Source organism: Macaca thibetana, chromosome 16, assembly GCF_024542745.1.
Source record: "Macaca thibetana thibetana isolate TM-01 chromosome 16, ASM2454274v1, whole genome shotgun sequence".
Lineage (NCBI taxonomy): Eukaryota > Metazoa > Chordata > Mammalia > Primates > Cercopithecidae > Macaca > Macaca thibetana.
Window position 1 is genome coordinate 49191504 of NC_065593.1, and position 21547 is coordinate 49213050.

Here is a 21547-nt window from a genome sequence, read left to right on the forward strand (position 1 = left end):
GTAAGTAAGTAAGTAAATAAATAAATAAATAAATAAATCCACCACTCTCCTGTGCCTCCAATTAAGCCTAGATAATATTCTATTGTTAGCCTCTCTGTCAATCAGCTCATTGGAGACTGTGAGACAGATGTCTGGCCTCTGCCCACTGCTCACACCAGTCTATGTTTTTGTCTAAGAGGTTTTTTTATTTTGTTTTTTGAGATGGAGTCTCACTTTACTACACAAGCTAGAATGCAGTGGCACGGTCTCAGCTCACTACAACCTCCACCTCCTGGGTTCAAGCAATTCTCCTGCCTCATCCTCCCAAGTAACTGGGATTACAGGCGCTTGCCACCATGCCTGGCTAATTTTTTGTATTTGTGGTAGAGACGGGGTTTCACCATATTGGCCAGGCTGGCCTTGAACTCCTGACCTCAAGTGATCCACCCACCTTGTCCTCCCAAAGTGCTGGGATTACAGACACAAGCCACCGTGCCCAGCCTTGTCTAAGAGTTTTTTAGTTTGAGCTTTTACCTGATGGGAGCTCGTTAATAAATGTATCAGATTCACTGCACCTGAACTTGCTGCTCAACTCAGGAGACAGACCCTCCTGCAGACATGTGAACCCCAACTAGTCATTGTTTTTGTCAAAACACCAAACTTGAATCTGATTCCTTGGATTCAACAACTAGTTTACAGGAAATACAAGGGAAACAATGACAAATATCCAGATTGGGAAATTCTACAGAACAGACAACCCAGTTTCTTCTTCAACAGCAACAAAATTACAAGAAAAGATGGGCAATCTCTAGATTTCAAGAAATTTAGACATTTATCAACCAAATGATGTGTTGACCTTTGATTCAAATCCAGACTGACTGTAAAAAGCATTTATGAGCAACTGGGGGAAATTTGAATTCTGATCAGACATTTGATGATACTGAGGGATTATGGCTAACTTTTTAAAGTGTAATAATGGTATTGCAGTTATGGTTTTTCTAAGCCTTTATCTTTCAGAAATTCATTACGAAGTACTTAAAGGTGAGATCATATGATGTCTCAGCTTTGTTTTTATTCTTTTTTCTTTTTCAACTTTTATTTTAGATTCAGGGAGTACATGTGCAGGTTTATTACCTGGGTACACTGAGTAATGCTGAAGCTTTGTTTTTAAAATAACCCAGAGGTGGCCAGACACAGTGGATCATGCCTGTAATCCCAGCACTTTGGGATGCTGAGGTGGGAGGAGTTGGAGACCAGCCTGGGCAACACAGTGAGGCCCTCTGTCTACAAAAATAAAAAATAAAAAAATTAGCCAGGTGTGGTGACATGCATCTGTGGTCCCAGCTACCTGGGAGGCTGGGGTGGGAGGATGGTTTGAGCCCAGGAGGTCGAGGCTGGTGTGAACCATGATTACATCACTGCACTCCAGCTTGGGCCACAGAACATGACCTTGTCTCAAAAAATAAAAATAAAAACATAAAATCCAGAGGTTAAAGGAGAGGGTGTGGGCATAGTCATGGTATGGCCATGAGTTGACATTGGTTGTTGATATTGGTTGAAGCTTGGTGACAGGTACTAGGTATGTGGGGATTTGTTAAATTATCCTCTCCACCTTTGTATATGCTTGGATATTCTATTAGATACTGATATGTTTTCATGGAGAGCCCCTCCTCAAATCTTTGGGACTGCCTGGACAGGAGGTGGTGAGACGCCGTTTTGTAGGTGAGGACACTGATGGCCCGGGGGGCAGCCTGGCCCCAGATCACAGTGGGAGAGCCAAGATTCCAACCCAGGTCTGAGGACCAGGTCTGGGCATGTTCTGCTTCCCCTGTCTGGCTGACGTCCAGGTGGCATTCCTCAGCCACAGTGACAGCAATAGTGGCCTACGGGGGTCCTCCCTGAGAGAGCCCCTCCCTGTCCTGCAGCCATGGTCTCTGGCCTGGAGGCTTGTCCTGAGCTGACCTTGAGACCGTGCAGCCTCTACAGTGAACCCCTGAGCGGGGCCTGGCAGCCCTGGCAGCCACTCCTGACCAAGGCACCCCCATCCTTGGCTAACCCCAGGCTGGGAAGCTGGGACCAGGCCTGGCAGACAGAGGTGGGCAGAGAGGTCTCATGCACACCCCAGCCTGGGACCTCCTGGGAATCTGCTGGAAGAACTTACTGCAGCCCAACGGCAGGAAGCGTGGCAGATTCTGCTTCTTTTTAGCAGGACTGGAGGCAGGACCCAGTGCAACTTGCTGCCTGCCACCGGCCACGGTTCCCAGAGCCATCCCCACCACAGGCTGCGGCTCGAGCACCGAACAGGGTGGTGTCAGCTCTGTGGCTGGCCATGGGTGCCCAGGGCCACCTCTGAGGTGTGGGTGCCAGGGTTCCAGGCTGGAGTGAGAGAAAGGGGTCAAGGTGAGTCGCCTCTTCAGCATGTCCAGGGGTTTAGACTGCACAAAAAGAGGACCCAGTGTCCCTTCACAGCCTGAGGCACTGGGCAGGGATAAAGCCTCTCTGTTAATCGGCTAATTGGAGACTGTGAGACAGATGTCCTTCCCACTTTACAAATGGGAAACTGAGGTTCAGACAAAGACAGGGACTCACCTGGGGTCACAAAGGGAGTTCGGGACAGAGGCCAGACTCAGCCCAGTGGCAGGTGGTGAAATGCAGCCCTGCCCTGCTCTAGCCTTTGTTCTCTGCCCCCTCCCTTCTCAGTGCTGGCCACTGTGAGGGACTAGGCTGCTGGGAGCCCTTAGAGGGGGCAGCACTTGGCCCTGATCGGGTTACCTGAGACCAGCAGCAGACCATTCTTGGTGAGTGTCTAAGATTTCTGGCTTTTTGGAGATATAGCTGCTAAGAGTTTGGGGGGACAGGGACCCTCTCAGGGCCAGCTCACAGTGGGACCCCCGGGTAAGATCCCCCAGCTCTGAGGATGTGGGAAGGCTGCTGCTCTACCTCAGAGACTGCAGCATGACCTACATTGGTCAGACAGCAGAAAGGACTGCCAAGGACAGCTACAGTGCTAGATCGGGGAAGCCTGTGGTTCTGAGAAAATCCAGGCTGGTGAGAGGGGAAGCAGGGGCTTCTCTGGGGGAGAGGAAGGGGGCTGGGAACTCAGATACTGTCTTTTCAAAATTGATTTATTGGGTTTCATTGTAAAATTATATGTACTTATTAAAACCATTTCAGAAAAAATCTTGAGGGCAAAGGGGAAATTCCTCATCATCTTTCCATGCAGAGGAGGACCCAGTACTGAGAGAGGCTGACAGAGCCCACATCTGGGGAGTTGACACGAAGTGCTGCCTGCCATGCATTACACATTCTGGCTTCCCGGGGCCAGCGTGGCTGGTGGGACCCGGGTGCCAGGGCACACTGCCATCCTTGGCAGCACTATGGGCCTTTAGGGTAGGGGTTCTGTGGAGGGTGTGGCTACAGTGTTGGCCTCCCTGCCTGCTCAAGTGTGGAGGGGAGGGAGGACTGCTGCCAACGCTCTGGACTTTGGGATGGGGATGGGCATGATTCTAGGGGAGCCCACCTCCATGGGCGAGGCATCCAGACAAAGCCCTGGCCAGTTCTGCAACATCCAAGTTCACGGGTGGTGGACAGGCCCGAGGGTTCAACATCAGGTCAGGGACCCTGTCTGGCTCCTTCCTTGGGCCCCAGTGCCAGGCACTCTGATGAGGGACGAAAAGAGGAAGGACAGGACACAGAGAGGGGAGCCCAAAGCCACTTGGAAGGATTCTTTTTCCAAACTATCCAATAAGCAGTTTTCGAACTGCTTCCCAGACCCAAGGGTTCTGGCAGGGGCGTGAGGGGCAGGTTGGGGTGGTGATGGGGGATGCACTGCCTTTCTATCTGGAACTTGAGCCTTATGGTATATTCAGGAAAAAGGCTTGAACCAGTGAAGTACTGATCTGGTGCAACAGACAGAAAGAGGGCCCAGAGAGGTCAGGGCTTGGTCCAACTCGCTCAGTGGTGGGGGTCTGCAGAGACTGCTTTCCTGTCCTGTGCTGTTGGCAGAACTTCAGCTTTGGGGCTTGAGGGGGAGTATGCAGTGGCAATTAGGACTCTGAGCTCTCAGTTGAGCTGGGGGAGACAGAAAAGAAGTTGGATCCTGGGGGAGTTAGTTGGATGTTGCAGACTGGACTGCAGAGCCTGGGGGTGTGGGCCATCCTGGGGTTTCGGGGGAGAGCGCTGAGGCTGCTCCGCAAGGGTTCCCGAGGCTCTCCATACAGGAAGGGGCGGTGTTGGGAAATGGGGATGAGGCCTGAAATTCAATCCCATGTGGGTTGAGTTATGATGTCATCTGACACCCTCTCACAGGGCTGCATCTACCCCAAGGAAGGGGCAAGTTTTTCTATGATGGGCACCTGGGGGGCTGTTTAGCTGGCGCTGCGTTTTTGTTGTTGTTGTTGTTTGTTTCGCTTTTTTTGTTTTTGCATTTTTTGAGACGGAGTTTCGCTCCGTTGCCCAGGCTGGAGTGCAATGGTGTGATCTTGGTTTACTGCAACCTCTGCCTCCTGGGTTCAAGCAGTTCTCCTGCCTCAGCCTCCCGAGTAGCTGGGATTACAGACATGAACCACCACGCCCAGCTAATTTTGTATTTTTAGTAGAGCCGGGGTTTATCCATGTTGGTCAAGCTCGTCTCTGGAACTCCCAACCTCAGGTGATCTGCCCACCTCAGCCTCCCAAAGTGCTGGATTACAGGTGGGAGCCACCGCGCCCGGACTGGAGCTGTGTTTTTGTCGTAAGAACTTTGTTCTTACTTGGATTAGGTTTATCTTAGGGTGGTTTGGGGCAGACTGAGGGAGAATGGAAGGCAGAAACCACCCCCTCAGGACAACCACGTGGATCTCCTTAGGGTCTGGGGAGTGGAACTGGGCCCTCTGACCTTGGAGTTGGAGGGGAAGCTGTAAGCCACCCGCACCCTCACGCAGCTGTGACCAACAGGCACTGTCATCCGCATTCCCCTGCCCAACTCCCGTGCCCTGAGTCCTGTCCTCCAGGGCATTCCTACTGGCACTGCCCCAATCTCCCAAAAGATTCCAGGGATCTCTCTCTCTTTTTTTTTTTTTTTAAAAGTCCTACTCTGTCGCCCAGGCTGGAGTACACTGGCTGAGCTCAGCTCACTGCAACCTCTGCCCCCTGGGTTCAAGCGATTCTCCTCCCTCAGCCTCCCGAGTAGCTTGGGATTACAGGCGTGTGCCACCACGCCCAGCTAGTTGTTGTATTTTTAGTAGACGGTGTTTTGCCATGTTGGCCAGGCTGATCTCAAACTCCTGACCTCAAGTGATCCCCCCGCCTTGGCCTCCCAAAGCGCTGGGATTACAGGCCTGAGTCACCGCACCCATCCATCCAGGGAATCTCTTTGCCCGGCCTTGGCCCACCCTGGCTCTCTTCCACCTGTCAGTCCCGACACAGATTATTCCCCATCTTTGGGTTCCTTCCTCCCAGGCTAAGGCACCCTGCCCCACACGTCTACTGAAGGAGCTTAGTGTTGGGGCCAGTGGGTGACTGGGTAAGGCTGGATTGTCAGGGCAGGCTGAGGTAGGGGAGGATGCATGGGGGACCAGTCTCTCAGCCGCTCTGGGCCTGTGCCGGAGGCGATCTGCCCCGCTGCCCGCCCTTCCGCCACCACCCGGGTCGCACGCGCGTGCCGGGGCCGACAGGCGCCAGGCCTCACCAAGCTACCCGCGGTCGTGGCGGCCCCTCGTGTCTCTGCGGAGGCAAGGCCGCTGGCTTCGCCAGGGGGCGCGCGTCGGGCTCGCGGCTCTTTGAACTGGGCCCCGCGAGGTCGGGGGGAACGCGCCATCGGTCTCGTGGCTTGCGTGGCGCCGCAGCAACGAGCCGGTCGCTGCGGAACTCTGCTTAGTCCGGGCCTCGCTGCGAGTAGGTGGGCGGCGCGGGGGGTGCTCCCTTGGCCAGGCGGGTGGAGGGAGGTGTGGGCGCCGCATCCCAGCGTCGCGGGGCCTCCAGGCGCGGGCAGGCGAGACTGGCGTGCGGCGCGGCGGCCTAGTCCCGGCGTCCCAGCGTCTCCCACTCCCGCAGGCGCCGAGCCGGGTCAGCCGCGCGGCTGCAGTGACACCCAGCGGCCGTCGCGGGAAGTGCGGGCGCCGCAGCCTGGCCTCCCGGGCTTGGGTCTCTCCAGGTTCCCACCCCGGTTACGCGCGGGCACCCCCGAGGAGAGCAGCCGCGCGCTGCAGATGCCCGCGGGGCACTTCCCCTGCCCCTCCCCCATTTCCTCCCCGCAGGCGCCCGAGCGCCGGGAGATCCTGCTCCACGGCAGTGCCCGGAAGGGCGGGGCGGGGTGCAGTAGCGGCGCTGGGCTGTGACCCGGGCAGTTTCACTTCTGGATCCCCCTCGGGCTGCGATGGGACAGCGTGGGGGCGGCGGGGGGACACGCGGGCATGCCGAGATCCGGCGCTCGGGACCCCGATGAGGGGAGGCCTTTTACTCCCGGGGTGTCACGCGACCCACACTTTCTTCCATGTCCACTCCCACCCCCCATGGGTTCCACTTTGCTGTCCCCCGAGCTGCCGCTCTTCCCCAGCAGCCACCGCCTCCGCCGGGGCTGCCGACCCCCGGAGAGGCCCCGAGCGGCGTGGGCGGCGGTAGGAGGGAGCTGTGAAGCCGCAGGCAGGGGGTTAGGCTGCGGGCTGCTGAGACGCCGAGCTGTTTCTCAGAAGTGCAGCTGCCCCTCCCCTCACACCCCCCTCACTCCCACCGCGCGCCGCACCCCTGCCCCCTCTCCGCCAGCCTCGCTTTCCTCTCCCAGGCACCTCAGCCGGGAATCTGGGGTCTGGGTCCACGCAGAATTAAGAGGAGAACCTGAGAAAGGGCAGGGACCAAGGGTTCAGACCCAACCTCAGCGCGCATATTCCGAGCCTCCTACAATTCCACAGGTGAGGGGACCCTGTCCCCTACCCCTGGGGCCCAGGATTGGAATTTGATAGAGCAGTTAGGAAAATGGCCTCGAGAGAGTCACGGGCCGGGCCACTGTTACTCTAGCTCCAGCGCCCAGTGAGGAGAGGAGGGAGAGGGAAGACCTAGAGCCCGGCTGGTGCAGTGAGGTTGAGGCCAGTCTTAGGAGTACCAGCTGGAAGGCCCTTCAGAGATCCCTGACTCTGGGGAAAATCAACGCCCAGAAGGGAAAGTCAAGTGTCTGGGCTCATGCCGAGAGGGAGAGCGCTGGGATTGGAACCAGGACTCCAAATACTCGCGGGAGTCTGCGACTGTCTTTTGCTTGGGACTTCAGAGCTTTGCTGGATTCACTGACTCTGCCTGCTTTTCCCCAACACATACAAACACACACACACACACACACACGAGACATGTGCACGCACACACAGACACACAGGCAGACAGACACAAACACAGACAGACATGCAGAGAGAGAGACAGGCGCAGATGGAGACAGACACTCACACGCAAAGAGACACACAGCTCCCCAGGAGTCTAGCGGGGCAGCTGAGGTCTGTGAGTGAGACATTCTCAGGGAGACACTGAGAATGCAATTCCAGTGGGGGTGGGATGGGGATTGGGCGGTGGAAGGACAAGCCTGGGGGAGGAGGTGGCATCGCCCCCCCTAGTTCCCATCCACCACCACCCCCAGTGCTGTGGTTTATTTGCCTAGGCAGCTCTTCTGGGCCAGGGGGCCAGGGGACTGGGGTGGAGAGGCAAGGTGATGGGAAAAGCTGTTCTGGGGCTTCCTGCCCCCTCACTCCTGGGGAAGGGGGGCAGCTGCCATCACCCGCAAGCCTTTCCACTGCAGCCCTTTCCTTGGGTATGTGTGTGTTATTCTGGGGGAAGGTCTGTTATTTGGGGGGAAGGGAGGCAGCTGCCTACTTCACAGGTCAAGACAGAGTTAAAAACAAAACCACAGCAAATTCAACACCCCGTGTCCTTCAGGGACTTTCCATGACACCTTCCTTCCCCCCTCTCCCCCAAGCCAGGGAGCACCTCCCCAGAGGGCCTCCCCACCCCAGGTGCAGTGGCTTTTGGCTTTTATGCAAACAACCGTCTGATCCGGGAATGCTCCACAGCCCAAACTGTGGCCTGGGCCGAATGCACCCCTCCACCATCCCTTGGGCCAGTGTTTCTGGTCTTCCTGGAGCTGTCACCTCCACTCTTCCTCAGACCCTGGATTCTGAGGGACAGGATATGAGGGCAAGGAGCTAGGTCCTTTCCCCCTGCCTGCCCTCGGGTGGCAGTTGCCTGCAGGTGGAGGTTTGGGCACAGCAGCCTAAGTGAATGTTCCTGGGTTTTGAGTGATGGAGGAGGGGGAGGAGGGTGCAGGTGTGGGGTGGCCTCCACTGCCAGGTCCACCACCCTCTAGGGCATCGAATTACCTACCCAGAATCAGGAAGGAAAACTCTTCTCAGCCCGGGAGTCCATTCAACCCCAACGCCGGCTTGGGTCTCCAGTCACTGTTTGCTGGCAAAGGGGGTCAGGGTCTCCCTGTCTCCCTCTCTTCTGCCTGAGCTGCTTCTGCTTTGGGAAGGGATTGGGGATGGAGAAGGCCATATAATCTTCTCTCCAGGGCTGAAAACCAGCTACTGAGGGGCCGTTTTTGAATGTATTCAGTGCTAAAATGCAAAGGCAGGGTGCCATGCCATTCCTTTCTCCTCCTCAGCTTGAGCAAGACTCCAGTAGGAGACCCTCAACCAGTTCGGACATTTTGGGGTACTGATGGGAGGGAGATGGTGCTGAACTTGGAGCCAGAGGATGCTGGTGCCAGCCTGGCCCCACATTTGCTAGTCTTAAAACTTCAGACCATCTTCTTCATGCCTCTTCCACAGAAGAGGGAAAATGGAGGGTGCTTTAGATGAGGCTGAGCAAAGGCCAGACTCTCTCTCTACCTTCTCTAATGTTTTCTAAGAGAGAACACAATCACGATGGGCAGAAAGCAGCCCCATCCCTATGCCATTCTCTTAGGACTTTTCCCCCTAACACCTTCGGTTTGGGTCTCCAAGTATCTAAAAACTAGTTAAATATGGTGGAGTTTAAGGACTGCAACTCCAGTTTCCCAATGTGGATGTCAATGAGCCCCGACACATGAAAAAGTCAGAACTTGACTATATTTTAAGAAGAACCTCTGTTGAGGGAGGAAGGCAGAGCAGTGACTTGGAATAGGGGTGCACTGTGCTGAATGTGCTGATCGTGCTAAGTCCAGGTCCCCAACCTCCTCCAGTTTCCTTAGTGAACTAAGGACCAGTGGAACCAGGAACCCTATCATGTGGGTACAGGGGCCAGCAGCAGGATCACAGTGGTAGGCTCAGCAAGGCGTCAGGTGAGAACCTTGATTTCAGTGATAATTCATTTTTCTTGATAACTGGACTTTAAGAAATATAGGGGCGAAATTAAGAAAGTATTCCTTGGGGTGGGATGAAACCCTTCTACATCCTGACACCAGCAGCTACAAATGATAAGGATGCACAAGGACTAATTTCAAACATACCAGGATTTTTTTATTTTTCAGTGTAAAAATCAAACATGATAAACCTAGAAAACTATCAGCAGGGCTACTTCTTACAGGATTCTGGCAAGGGCTAGCATTGCTACATTTCAGAAGCTGACTTTCTTTAAACCGTCTTTACAGAGGAGTAGACTTCACAGTGCCACACATGGCTGGGCTCTGGGTAGAACTCCATAGGAGTGACGAGGGAAAGTCACCACTCGGCAGGGAGGGCATTTCTGAGAAGTGCAGATGAGAGGAGAGGCTGTGAGCACAGGCTGTGTCAAAACCCAGGGCAAGGGTTCCCTCCCGCCTTCCCTCCCAGTGGGAAGGCCACCCTGAGCCCCAAACCACATTCTGTTCCTTCCTCGTCATTCTGCAGACAATGGTCATCCACAGACCACATGTGTGGTGGCTTTGGCAACCAGAAATTTAAAATAAGCTATGTTTTTTCCAGAAGCCAAAATGATCCTGCACCAAAGCTCATAGACTGAGAACCTGAGCATGCAAAACCACAGTCTGGGTGAAGGGATGTCTGCTTTGTAAATGACCTGCTAATTCTTTGCAACCCACAGTAATTTGGTTTCTGTGAACCCACAGAAGCAGGCCCACCGAAAAGGGCCTTGTCTGCTAGCCTGGAGTGTACATGAGTCACTGGTGGTGGGATCAGTCATTTTTAAGGCTGCGCCATTTTCCTAACATGTTAAAATGTGTGTTCTCAGTCTTTTCAAGGGAGGAAGAAGCAAAGCAGCACTTACAGAGCGTGAGATAGACTCACAGATGTGTGGCAAGGGCTTGGGGAAGCTGGGTGGCATCTTGGGTCTCGTCTCCAGGCTTTCTGGAGTAGGGTCCATGGAGAGATGAACAGTGAGAAGCATTTGAAGAAACTCATGAAGTGGCAGGGGGTGGGGTACTAATGGTTGAGGACTCATAGACAGTGAGGGAGCAAAGCGCTTTGACTTTCCTGGGTGCGACACCATGAAGTGTCTACAGCACGTAGTTAGCTTAGGTTGGTTCCAAGGGTCAGTAGATCCTCTGCCCTTGTGCATTAAAACAACATGAAGGAAACTATGTTAGAGATCAGTTACCTCCATAATTCATTTGTAAAGGAATTACTATTATGATCTAGTATGGTCTTGGGATATTTTTCATGTCTTTACATTTATGACACAGTACATTTTCCACTGAAAATGTACAACCATCCAACATAATCCACACCACCCCTCAATGGTAACATTAGCTCATATACAAAATTATGGAAAACCTCACAACATCCTTGGAAGGTAGATATTGTTATATCCTTACAAAAATTTAATACACCCATCAACATTCCTATTTCAAATAGCTCAATCGATATCCACACATAAGACAGCCCACTATTGTGATACAGTATTAAGAAGAAATTCAGGCCGGCCGCGGTGCCTCACGCCTGTAACCCCAACACTTTGGGAGGCTGAGGTGGGCAGATTACTTGAGCCCAGGAGTTCAGGACCAGCCTGGGCAACATGGTGAGACTCTGTCTCTACAAAAAGTCCAAAAATTAGCTGGGTGTGGTGGCCCATGCCTGTAGTCTCAGCTAGTTGGGAGGCTGAGACGGGAGGATCGCTCTGCTTGTTGCTTGAGCCCAAGAGGTTGAGGCTGCAAGTGAGCCATGATTGCACCACTGCACTCAGCCTGGGGAAACAGAGCGAGACTTCGTCTCAAAAGGAAAAAAAAAAGAGGAAACTTGTGTCCAATTTATTCAAAGTGCAAAAACCTGTGTATCTTCATGACCATGGTGGGGCAAAGACTATCTACAGCTGGAGCGAGGGAGAGGCACAGTCTTGTGTTACTTTATAAACCTCAGAAGTTTTAAGCCCACAACTCTCCTTCAGGCTCTTCTGTGGCCATGGTCCTAAAGGGTCAGGAGTCCCGAACCCTGGGCTCATTCTCAGAACCACTCAGTTGTGCTGCTTGGAGAACAGTCCTTTTCCTGAGGTGGCCCAGGTCCCGCTGCTGGTTTCAGATCAAAATTGTCCTCCTTTGTTGGCACTTATATCTCAAATCATTCTCCTTGTCTGAACTCTGGATATAGAGGTTTTTTGAACATACTTTCTGTGTGAACACAAAAATAGCTTCCAATTCTCTAAAAGATGAGGTATCGCTATATATCGCTTTTTTTTTCTTCTGTTCCTGGTGCTAACTTTTAGGACAAAGTTTCACCGCTCCTTTTTCTTTTCTTGAGCTCACAAGTCCCAAAGCTGAGTCTTTGAGTCCTCAGATAGTCAAGCTCTTTCACAAATCTTGAGTGTCCTAGAGTTTCCAAACCTCTGCTAGAGTCCAACATACCTCCTCTCAGTGGGGTACACTTTAAAGTGAGGGCTTAAAAGAAACATTTCCATTGTGGTCTTATCACTTGGGATTATATGTAACAGTACTGCTTTTTTTTTTTTTTTTTTTTTTTTTGAGATGGAGTCTCACTCTGTTGTCCAGGCTGGAGTGCAATGGTGCAATCTCGTCTAACTGCAACCTGTGCCTCCCAGGTTCAAGCAATTCTCCTGCCTCAGCCTCCCAAGTAGCTGGGATTACAGGTGTGCACCACCACACCCAGCTAATTTTTGTATTTTTTTTCCGAGATGGAGTCTCGCTCTGTCACCCAGGCTGGAGTGCAATGGCGCAATCTCGGCTCACCACAACCTCTGCCTCCCGGGTTCAAGTGATTCTCCTGCCTCAGCCTCCTAAGTACCTGGGATTACAGGCATGCACCACCACGCCCGGCTAATTTTGTATTTTTTAGTAGAGACGGGGTTTCTCCATGTTGGTCAGGCTGGTCTCGAACTCCCAAACTCAGGTGATCCGCCTGCTTTGGCCTCCCAAAGTGCTGGGATTACAGGCGTGAGCCGCCGCACCCGGCCCTCCTTAAAACATTCTAAACCTCACGTTCAGTAAGGGTTGGGGAGGTGGGGGTGGGGCAGGAAATAGGAGAATACTAGTGATACAGATGCTACCTGGAAAAACTTTATGTTCTATCTGTTTCCCACAAAACAAAGCCAAAAAGAAAAACTTTATGTGGATATGAGATTTGATAGTAACACAGTGTTTCAATTGAGCAAGGTTTTGTGTTTTTAAACATTTCTGTTTGCCAAAGAAATCTGAGGTTGTGGCTGGGCGCAGTGGCTCTTGCCTGTAATCCCAGTACTTTGGGAGGCTGAGGTGGGCAGATTGCTTGAGCCCAGGATTTTGAGACTAGCCTGGGCAGTATGGCGAAAGCCATCTCTGCAAAAAAAAAAAAAAAACAAAAAAAACACAAAAAAATTAGCTGTGCATGGTGGTGTGCCTATAGTCCCAGCTACTTGGGAGGCTGAGGTGGGAGGATTGTTTGAGCCTAGGAGGTCAAAATCTGAGGCCATTTTATATCTGGACCATTTTGAGTATGGGCCTAACAAAATGTTAAGCACTGCATTTAAAAGGTGAGAAATTTGGTCACTGACAAAGTCAGAAGCTGTGTCAGGAACAGCTCAGAATGGGTCACAAAGCATAAGATTAGCTGGCTAGGCTGGGCGCGGGGGCTCCCGCCTGTAATCCCAGCACTGTGGGAGGCCGAGACGGGTGGATCACAAAGTCAGGAGATCGAGACCATCTGGCTAACACGGTGAAACCCCGTCTCTACTAAATATACAAAAAAATTAGCTGGGCGTGGTGGCGGGTGCCTGTAGTCCCAGCTACTCGGGAGGCAGGAGAATGGCGTGAACCCAGGAGGCGGAGCTTGCAGTGAGCCGAGATCGCGCCACTGCACTCCAGCCTGGATGACAGAGCGAGACTCTGTCTCAAAAAAAAAAAAAAAAAAAAAAAAAGATTAACTGGCTTATCTGTGCCAGGGCGAATGTCTTTTTGGGAGAATAACTTGAGGAAATTAAAGACTGATGAGTTCATTTTTTTTTTTTTTTTTTTTTTTTTTCTGGTGGTCGTGGTGGGGACTCACGGGAGAGACATTTCTATTTAGTTGTCTCTCCGTAGGAAGTACCGATGCAACACTTCAGGTAGTGGCAGAAAACATTTGGAGAGCTGGGCACTGTTTGTGCATGCCTGTAATCCCAGCTACTTGGGAGGCTGAGGCAGGAGGATTGCTTGAGCACAGGAGTTTGAGTCTGGCCTAGGCAACATAGTGAGACCCTGGTCCTCTAAGAATATATATATACACAAAATATAAAAATAGATTTAAAAACTCTTGGAGCACTGGTTCTGTTTCTTTTCCACCGTCAGCCCAGTTCTGTCACGTTGGCTGCAAGGAAAGTTTGCATGGGTTTTTGTTTGTTTGTTTGTTTTTGTTTTAGACAGAGTTTCACTCTTGTTGCCCAGGCTGGAGTGCAGTGGTGCCATCTTGACTCACTGCAACCTCCACCTCCCCAGTTCAAGCGATTCTCCTGCCTCAACCTCCCGAGTAGCTAGGATTACAGGCATGCGCCACCACACCTGGCTAATTTTGTATTTTTAGTAGAGATGGGGTTTCTCCATGTTGGTAAGGCTGGTCTCGAACTCTCAACCTCAGGTGATCTGCCTGCCTCAGCCTCCCAAAGTGCTGGGATTAACAGGCGTGAGCCACCACGCCTGGCCCTTTGCATGGGTTTGGTTGTTCCTCAGACCATGGCCTCCTGGGTGTATGGTGGAAGGCCTGCCTGATAAGAGGCTGTGGGAAATGAAGGAGAGGGGCCTACAAGGCTTGTGTTCAGCGGGAGTCTGCATGAGAAAGTACAGGTACTGCCTGAAGCTGGTCCAGGGCTTCAGTGCCCAGCAGTGGCAGATGCAATTCCTGACTCTGCCCTTCTGCTAAGATTCTCCTTCACCCTCACTCCCCCAGCCCCGGCAAGGGGTTGGTTAATTAGTACAGCATAAGGGGTATGTACAGAAGGAAGCGTTTATCTGTGTGATGATAACCACTGCATATCTGGTTCAACTTCAAGGCTTAAGGATGCAGAGTTTCCACACATAGATTTTTTTCTGGAATTGATGGGCCCCAATCTAGGCTCAGAATGCCACAAAAAAAGTGCCTTTGTGAGTGGTCACCTTACTCAGAAAACTAAACTCAGAAGAACAGAAATCATGCAGCAAATTAATTAGTCACAGGAAAAAGGAGGATCATATCTATAAAAAGAGTCCCCAGGCTGGTGGAATGGGCCTCGGTTTCACAATCTTGAGATGCAAAAGGTGGTCTCAGGCTGGGCACGATGGCTCACGCCTGTAATCCCAGCACTTTGGGAGGCCGAGGCGAGCAGATCACCTGAGGTCAGGAGTTCGAGACTGGCCTGGCCAACATGGTGAAACTCCGTCTCTACTAAAAATACAAAAATTAGCCGGACGTGGTGGTGGGCACCTGTAATCCTAGCTACTTGGGATGCTGAGGCAGGAGAATTGCTTGAACCTGGGAGGCAGAGGTTGCAGTGAGCCGAGATGGTGTCACTGCACTCCAGCCTGGATAAGAGTGAGACTCTGTCTCAAAACAAAACAAAAAAAGTTGGTCTCCTCTGCAAAGACTTGAACAGTAATCTAGTGGAAAAGCTTCCTTTCCCTTGTTTTCTCTTCTACTAATCCCTGCTTCCAAATTCTCTTTCTCTTGTCCCTTGAAGAACCAACACGATGTGTGATATTTCAAGAACATAATGAGCAACTTCTCTTTCACAAAGGGAATAAGCAATCTGGCATAGCTTGGAGTCTAGTATTACGGAAATACGGTGATATACTGAAGACTACACACCAAAATACATCCATTCCTTTAGCTGAAGTCTCAAACATGTTGGGACTGTTGCCATGGAATTTCATAAAACCTTTTTTCCTGAGACAGACGCCATGCCACAAAGAAGGATAAGCCATTTGTGCAGTCTGAGGTGGAACATTTTAATTACTGGCAGCACATAGATGAGTTGAGTTGGAGCCGAATGCATAAGCCCTTTAGAAATAAAACGCTAATCTACCAGGAATTTGGGATTCTTGGCTCTGGTAGAAATGTTCACAAAGCTGACTCTTAATTTGTAAATAGGCTCCATGAAGTTGTCCCTGGAAGCAGAATTTATTTTCCCTAACATAATTTCTTAAAAAGGAAAAAAAAAAAAAAAAAAAAAAGGCTTTGGCAAACAGCTGCATGTGCCAATTTGTGTGTACGCTTTGGGGCAAGATCAAAATACCTTTCTGTTTTTTGTTCCTCTCCACCACCTTCTTCACATTCACAACTCAGTAGTTAAAGGAAAAACTTAACACACCATTTTCATACCAAAGGAATGTGAAACGTGTATTCATATAAAGACTCCTCTGCTTAATATCCATACATTAGGAGGTTTAAAAAATAACTTGTGGTTACTGCATAATCACATCAGAATTAAAGCTAGAAGGGACCTAAGAGAACGTTTAAGTCCAATTCCTATTTTATGGATGAAGAAACTGAGGTTTTTTTTGTCTCTGTTTGTTTTGTTTTGTTTTGTTTTGTTTTGTTTGAGACATGGTCTCACTGTGTCGCCCAGGCTGGAGTGCAGTTGTGCGATCTCTGCTCACCACAACCTCCGCCTCCCAGGCTCAAGCGATTCTCCTGCGTCAGCCTCCCGAGTAGCTGGGATTACAGGCATGTGCCATTACTGCCCAGCTAATTTTTGTATTTTTAGTAGAGGCAGGGTTTCACCACGTGGGCCAGGCTGCTCTCGAACTCCTGACCTCAAATGATGCGCCTGCCTCGGTCTCCCAAAGTGTTGGGATTACAGGTGTGAGCCACCGAGCCCAGCCAGAAACTGAGTTTTAAGAGTTAAATGAGGACGGGTGTGGTGGTTCACACCTGTAATCCCAGCACTTTAGGAGGCTGAGGTGGGCTGATTGCTTGAGCCCAGGAGTTCAAGACCAGCATGGGCAACATAGTGAGATCCTGTCTCTACAAAAAGAACAACATTTAGCCAGACATGGTGGTGTGCACCTGTTTTCCCAGTACTCAGGAGGCTGAGGTGGGAGGATCACCTGAGTCTGGGGAGGTTGAGGCTGCAGTGAGCCATGATTGCACCACTGCACTCCAGCCTGGGTAACAGAGTGAGATCCTGTCTCAAAAAAAAAAAAAAAAAAAAAAAAAGTTAAATGATTTACTCAAAGTCACATAGCTAATTAGCAAACAGATTTTGTGACCTCCTATTCCAATGCTAATTTTACAATGATAACAGCACTCCTCCTGATAGTATGTACACATTATGAGTGACAAGGATGACTTATACATCTGCAGAACCGTGATCAGACTTTCAGGAATTTTCATGGAATACAGCAATTCCATTATAAATGGGAAAAAAAGGGCCGAAGCCTGTCTGATCAAGGAGATGATCATGGAGTTCATGGAGAATTGGTGATGCCAATAGAGGTATACCTCCTCACCCCATCTCGGAGCTCAGCTCCAATCTAAACACACGTGGCATCTATCTCCAATTCCTCTCCTGTGGGGAGGGGGAGGCTAAGCTATACTTTTTGGATTTTTTTTGTGTGTGTGTGGAAAAAAATCATTGGCAAATTTGTTTTGGGTCTGCATCACCAATTCTCCATGAACTCTTTGAAGAAGTTTTAGGTAGCTGTTTTTTGGTTGGTTGTTTTCTGTTGGTGCTGCCAAACCATTTCCCCCTTTATAACCTTGCTCTGCCAACCTTGACCAAAGGAAAGCGATGTCATCATCCACAGTGGACAAATTTCTGGAGTTTCGGTGATGGTCTATATTTAAAACCATCAGTTCTTCTGGCATAGATTTTCTCCTATAGACAATTGGTTTGGCCCAAAGCAGCTCAGCTTTTCACTGGATATGGGAGGGTAAAGAATAGAAGCAGAAGTGCCATCAGATGACATTTTAAAACAATGTTGTGATAGGAAATGGATCTGATGCTTGGAGAATGGGGTCTTCAGTTACTCCTAACAGATACTTATTTTATGGCTGTTCTTTTACTTACTCTTAGACTGTCATTTGGATTAGGGAGATTAGATCATAACCCTTCAGCCTGTGAAGTGCAGAAGGGTGAAGCTTCCCAGCAAGGTCAGCTGGTCAGCTCTTCCTCTTTGTGGATTTGCACGTATGACCGAAAGGCTTTTCCACATATGGTTGATATATCTCAGAAAGAATGTCTCATGTAGCACATCTCCAGGACCACTCATTCCATTGCTGTAGAAGATAATGATTACCAAATACCTTTTTGGCTTTTAAATTCCATAAAATTCAAGTCCTTGATGGGAAAACAAAGGTTTCACAAAAGTAATAATATGCTAGATCTGCGAATAATTTCTGAAGGAAGACAGTGTTTCTCTGGCTACCCGTGTGAACACAGCTAAAAATGGTATGAAAACAAGTTTGGAACTGAGTATGTTTTGAGAGCAATCTGTTAGGCGAGGTCATTGGTTTTTAGAAACGATGCTGAATACTTAGGGGCAATCCCTGAGACCAGATAATCACTTCAGCAGGGCTCTGTGTTCTCCTCTGGCTATGTGAGACGAGAACTCATACCGATCATGGCTTCGATATCCACACATATTACACTCGAAAGGGTCACGGAAGCCGTGGCAGCCCATGTGAATTGTGAACATCACATAGTCCAGGAAGAGGACGCGGCAGTGGTCACACCGATACACATCCATCACCTCCCCTTCCTTGTTGATCACTTTGATGGAGTCTCTTGGGCAGACGGGCGGGGGCTTGAGGAGTTCGTAAGAGCGGGGAACCTCCTTCAGAAGTGGCATCCCATTGCGGGCCCGAGGCAGGACCATGTGATTTTGCTGATATATGTGATTCTGGCGTTCTTCATGGTTGCTGTCAGTGTCCGTAGAGTCGTGGCCACTATTGTTGGGAGAGAGGCCTCTCTCAGAAGGCACGCTCTTCTCTGGAAGGTGGATGCTTTTCTTTTCCAGCTCCTGAGGGGCACCGTTTGGCATCTCAGCCCGGGTGAGGGCTATGGGATACATGCTGCTGATAACTGGAACCATCTCCGAGGTGGGAGCGGGCGGTGTCTGGACCAAGGGGCGCAGGGCTTCAGCGCCGAGATAGCTGATGGCATTATTGATGGCTTGGTCCATCATGCGGGTCTGTATGAGCTCACTCTCTTTCTCATACATGTAACTCGAATTATAGTTGACATCAAAGCAGTGGCGCTTCTCACCTGGAACAAGTGACAGAAAGGGTTACAAACAAGGCAGAGGGTTTGTAAATATTTTCTAGAGACCTCAGAAAGGGAGAAAAGTTAAGCTGCCTGCTGCTCAAGAAGACCAAGTCTGGCAGAATGGTTTCCCATTGTGCTATCTCAGGGGACACTGGTTGGCAGCAACGTGTTTGGATGGTTAAAATAAAGCCAGCAGGCAGAAGGGAGGGGCAGAGATGTGGTTCAGTGAAGGCCACATGGTAAGGTATGCCCACTGTGCATGTCAGAGGGGAGCCCTCAAGAAAGGAGGGAAAGAAGCAGGACGCTAGGATGGGGCTAGAGGGACAAGGGAGCTACCAGCCCATGGGAGCCTGGGGCTTCTGCTATAGTTCACGATCTCTTAAGACACAGTCAACTCCCAACTCTTATTTTGCTTTTGCTTGTTATTTTCTGCCAGGAATATTAGGTAGCCAGGGGGACGGAAGTGCTGCAAAGAGTGGGGACACTCGGTCCCTCACCTAGGCAGCTTTTTAAATAGCTACAGAGATAGAGAAAATAGCTCCCCAGACTCCAGCTGGCTACTCCCCAAACTCACCAGTCCTGGCTGACTGAGACTGAAGTGAAAGAGCTTCAAATGTAGAAAGTTTGAGAAAAGTTGTCTTGAGAAGAGATCATGGTCTTTGTCCCTTTCCTAAAGTGTGTTTCTCTTCCTTTGCTTGGCAAGTATATCTCTGATACACATGTGATCATTAGGGTCTATCTCACACTTAACTGAAAAAATATACTTGTGGTCACCCTCTCCTATTTCTCATGTCAAACTGCTGAGAAGTTTTGAAAACAGAGTTTAGCCACCTTTGGGGTGTGTGGGTGTTGTGTGTTAGAAAACAGAGGCTCTCTGGTCACAGGGAAGGCAGGGATGGGGGCTGCAGTGAGGGCAGATGTGCTCAGTGGTAAGTGGTGGGGAGAGGGGACAGAAAGCAAGGAAGGAGAGCCGAGTGCTGGAGGTGAGGCTGAGGTCACTGTTGAGCCTCTCCATTCTGTTAGCTTGGATTCTGGAGAGATTTGCTAAACCATATCCTTCTGTAATGTTTCCTAGGCATGTTGAGATTCCAAAATGTGTCACTGCCATATGGTAAAGGATTCAGCAATGAAAATAAAGACAAAGAAGAATAAAAAAAGAAGAAGAAAAAAAAAAAAACAGGAGAAAACAAAAGGATTGGAAGAACCAGTTCCTATTCTTGAGGTATCTCTAACCTAGTGGATAAAAGATAAGACCTATACATATGGGACTGGAGAAAAAATATAAGTTAAAAGTTGGCCGGGTGCGGTGGCTCAGGCCTGTAATCCTAGTACTTTGGGAGGCCAGGGAGGGAGGATGACTTGAGCCCAGGAGTTTGAGACCAGCCCGGGCAACATGGAGAAACCCCGTCTCTACAAAAAAGTACAAAAATTAGCCAAGCACCTGTAGTCCCAGCTACTCAGGAGGCTGAGGTGGGAGGATCACCTGAGCCTGGGAGGTGGAGGTTGCAATGAGCCAAGATCATGCCACTGCTCTCCAGCCTGGGTGGCAGGGTGAGATCTTGTCTCAAAAAAAAAAAAAAAAAAAAAAAAAGTTGTAAAAGGACTGCTTTGCTCTATGGAGGTCTTTTTATTCTAAATGTTCACATTTGAGGCATTTAGGCAGGGAAGTAACATGTGTTCTGTAAAAAGAATAATAAGGTAACATACAGGCACAGGCAAGACAATTTGGTATAAATTGTATTTAGGCATTAAGGGAATGCAGAAACTTCAGAAGTACTTGGGGAAGGGAAAACATTCTTGGAAAATCTAAATTTTGAGAAGGGTCTTGATGAACTGGAAGAATTTAGATTTTCAGAGAAGGGGGAGAGGGCATCCTAGTTGAGGGGGAGTGCGGGAATGAAGGCAGAGAGGTGGGACTACACAGGACGTGCAGTAAGCGAGTCTGGCTGAAACGCGATCAAGAAGTATGAAGTACAGTATTTCTCAGGCTTCGCTCTTCCTTCACATTCTGCAATATCCACACACCAGGGCAGTGTGGTGGTTGAGAGAACAAACTCTGCTGTCAGATGGGCTGGGTTTGATGCTGGCTCCATTGGTCACCAGTTGTGTGACCCTGGGCAAATCACTTAACCTGTCTGTGTTCCGTGTCCTCATGTAAAGTGAAGATAATCGTATGTACCTCACAGGGTCACTGGAAAGCACTTAGAACAGGGTCTGCCACATGGAAAACACTTGGTAAATGCCTGGGTTTTTTTCTTTGTTTGATTTGGCTCACATTTTCTTTCTTTTTTTTTTTTCTAAAATAAATGTGGTTTTTAAGGAAACTTTATATCACTAACATAAACGGAAAACCAGAATCACTTTCCACAAGTAGAAGATAACTATGAAAAATGAAGACAATGAAAGACGGCATTTCATTAAATTTTGATCGGATACTACTGTGAGTACTTGGAGACTAAGATCCCTTCCCCCTTTGTTAGAAACAGAGATTACCAAGTGTGAGATTAGTGTTAAAGACAACTGGCATCAAATTAAGTCTAAATTTTTCTCCTTAGTATACTGTGAGACTGAAAGACAACTGGAAAGAAAATAATTGTCCTGCTGTGTGGACCCAGGTTTTAAGCGCCCCGTGTGCCTGCTGGCAATTTGCATCCTACATTTGGGGAAACACTGAAAATGGGGAAACACTGAAAAAAGATAATGCACGGTAAGACCGAATGGTGGGCATTCTGAATGGCCCACTGCAGGGTGTGAATCTGAACAAAAAGCCAAGGCTACCTGCCCTTGAGAAAGGCAGGCTGTGGTTAACGTAACAGCAATGTGTAAGACGGACCAGAACAGTGAGAAATTGGAGCCAAAAGAACCAGCTAAAAGATCTATTCCCATGAGATGAATTTGTCTTTGCATCCCCGAAAGCAGCTGACCTTAAGGCCAACCTGATAGTTTCCAGATAAATACCTGAGAGCAAAAAAAATTATGCAAAGAAAAACACCCTGTC

General features: G+C 49.8%; 1 protein-coding gene and 1 long non-coding RNA gene across 3 annotated transcripts in view; one reads left to right on the forward strand and one right to left on the reverse strand.

Moving 5' to 3' along the window:
- Positions 1–5740: 5740 nt before the first annotated feature.
- On the forward strand, positions 5741–21074 carry LOC126938635 (uncharacterized). The gene is made up of 3 exons (XR_007720127.1): positions 5741–5853; positions 19625–19771; positions 20870–21074. It is a non-coding gene; the product is annotated as an uncharacterized LOC126938635 (long non-coding RNA).
- The window catches only part of IKZF3 (IKAROS family zinc finger 3), a 98455-nt gene continuing 93906 nt past the window's right edge, over positions 16999–21547 (reverse strand). For both annotated transcript variants that reach the window (XM_050762698.1, XM_050762697.1), the window contains exon 8: positions 16999–18549. In XM_050762698.1, coding sequence (XP_050618655.1) covers positions 17846–18549 — 704 coding nt within the window. In that variant the 3' untranslated portion in view covers positions 16999–17845. The remainder of the gene's footprint in view (positions 18550–21547) is intronic.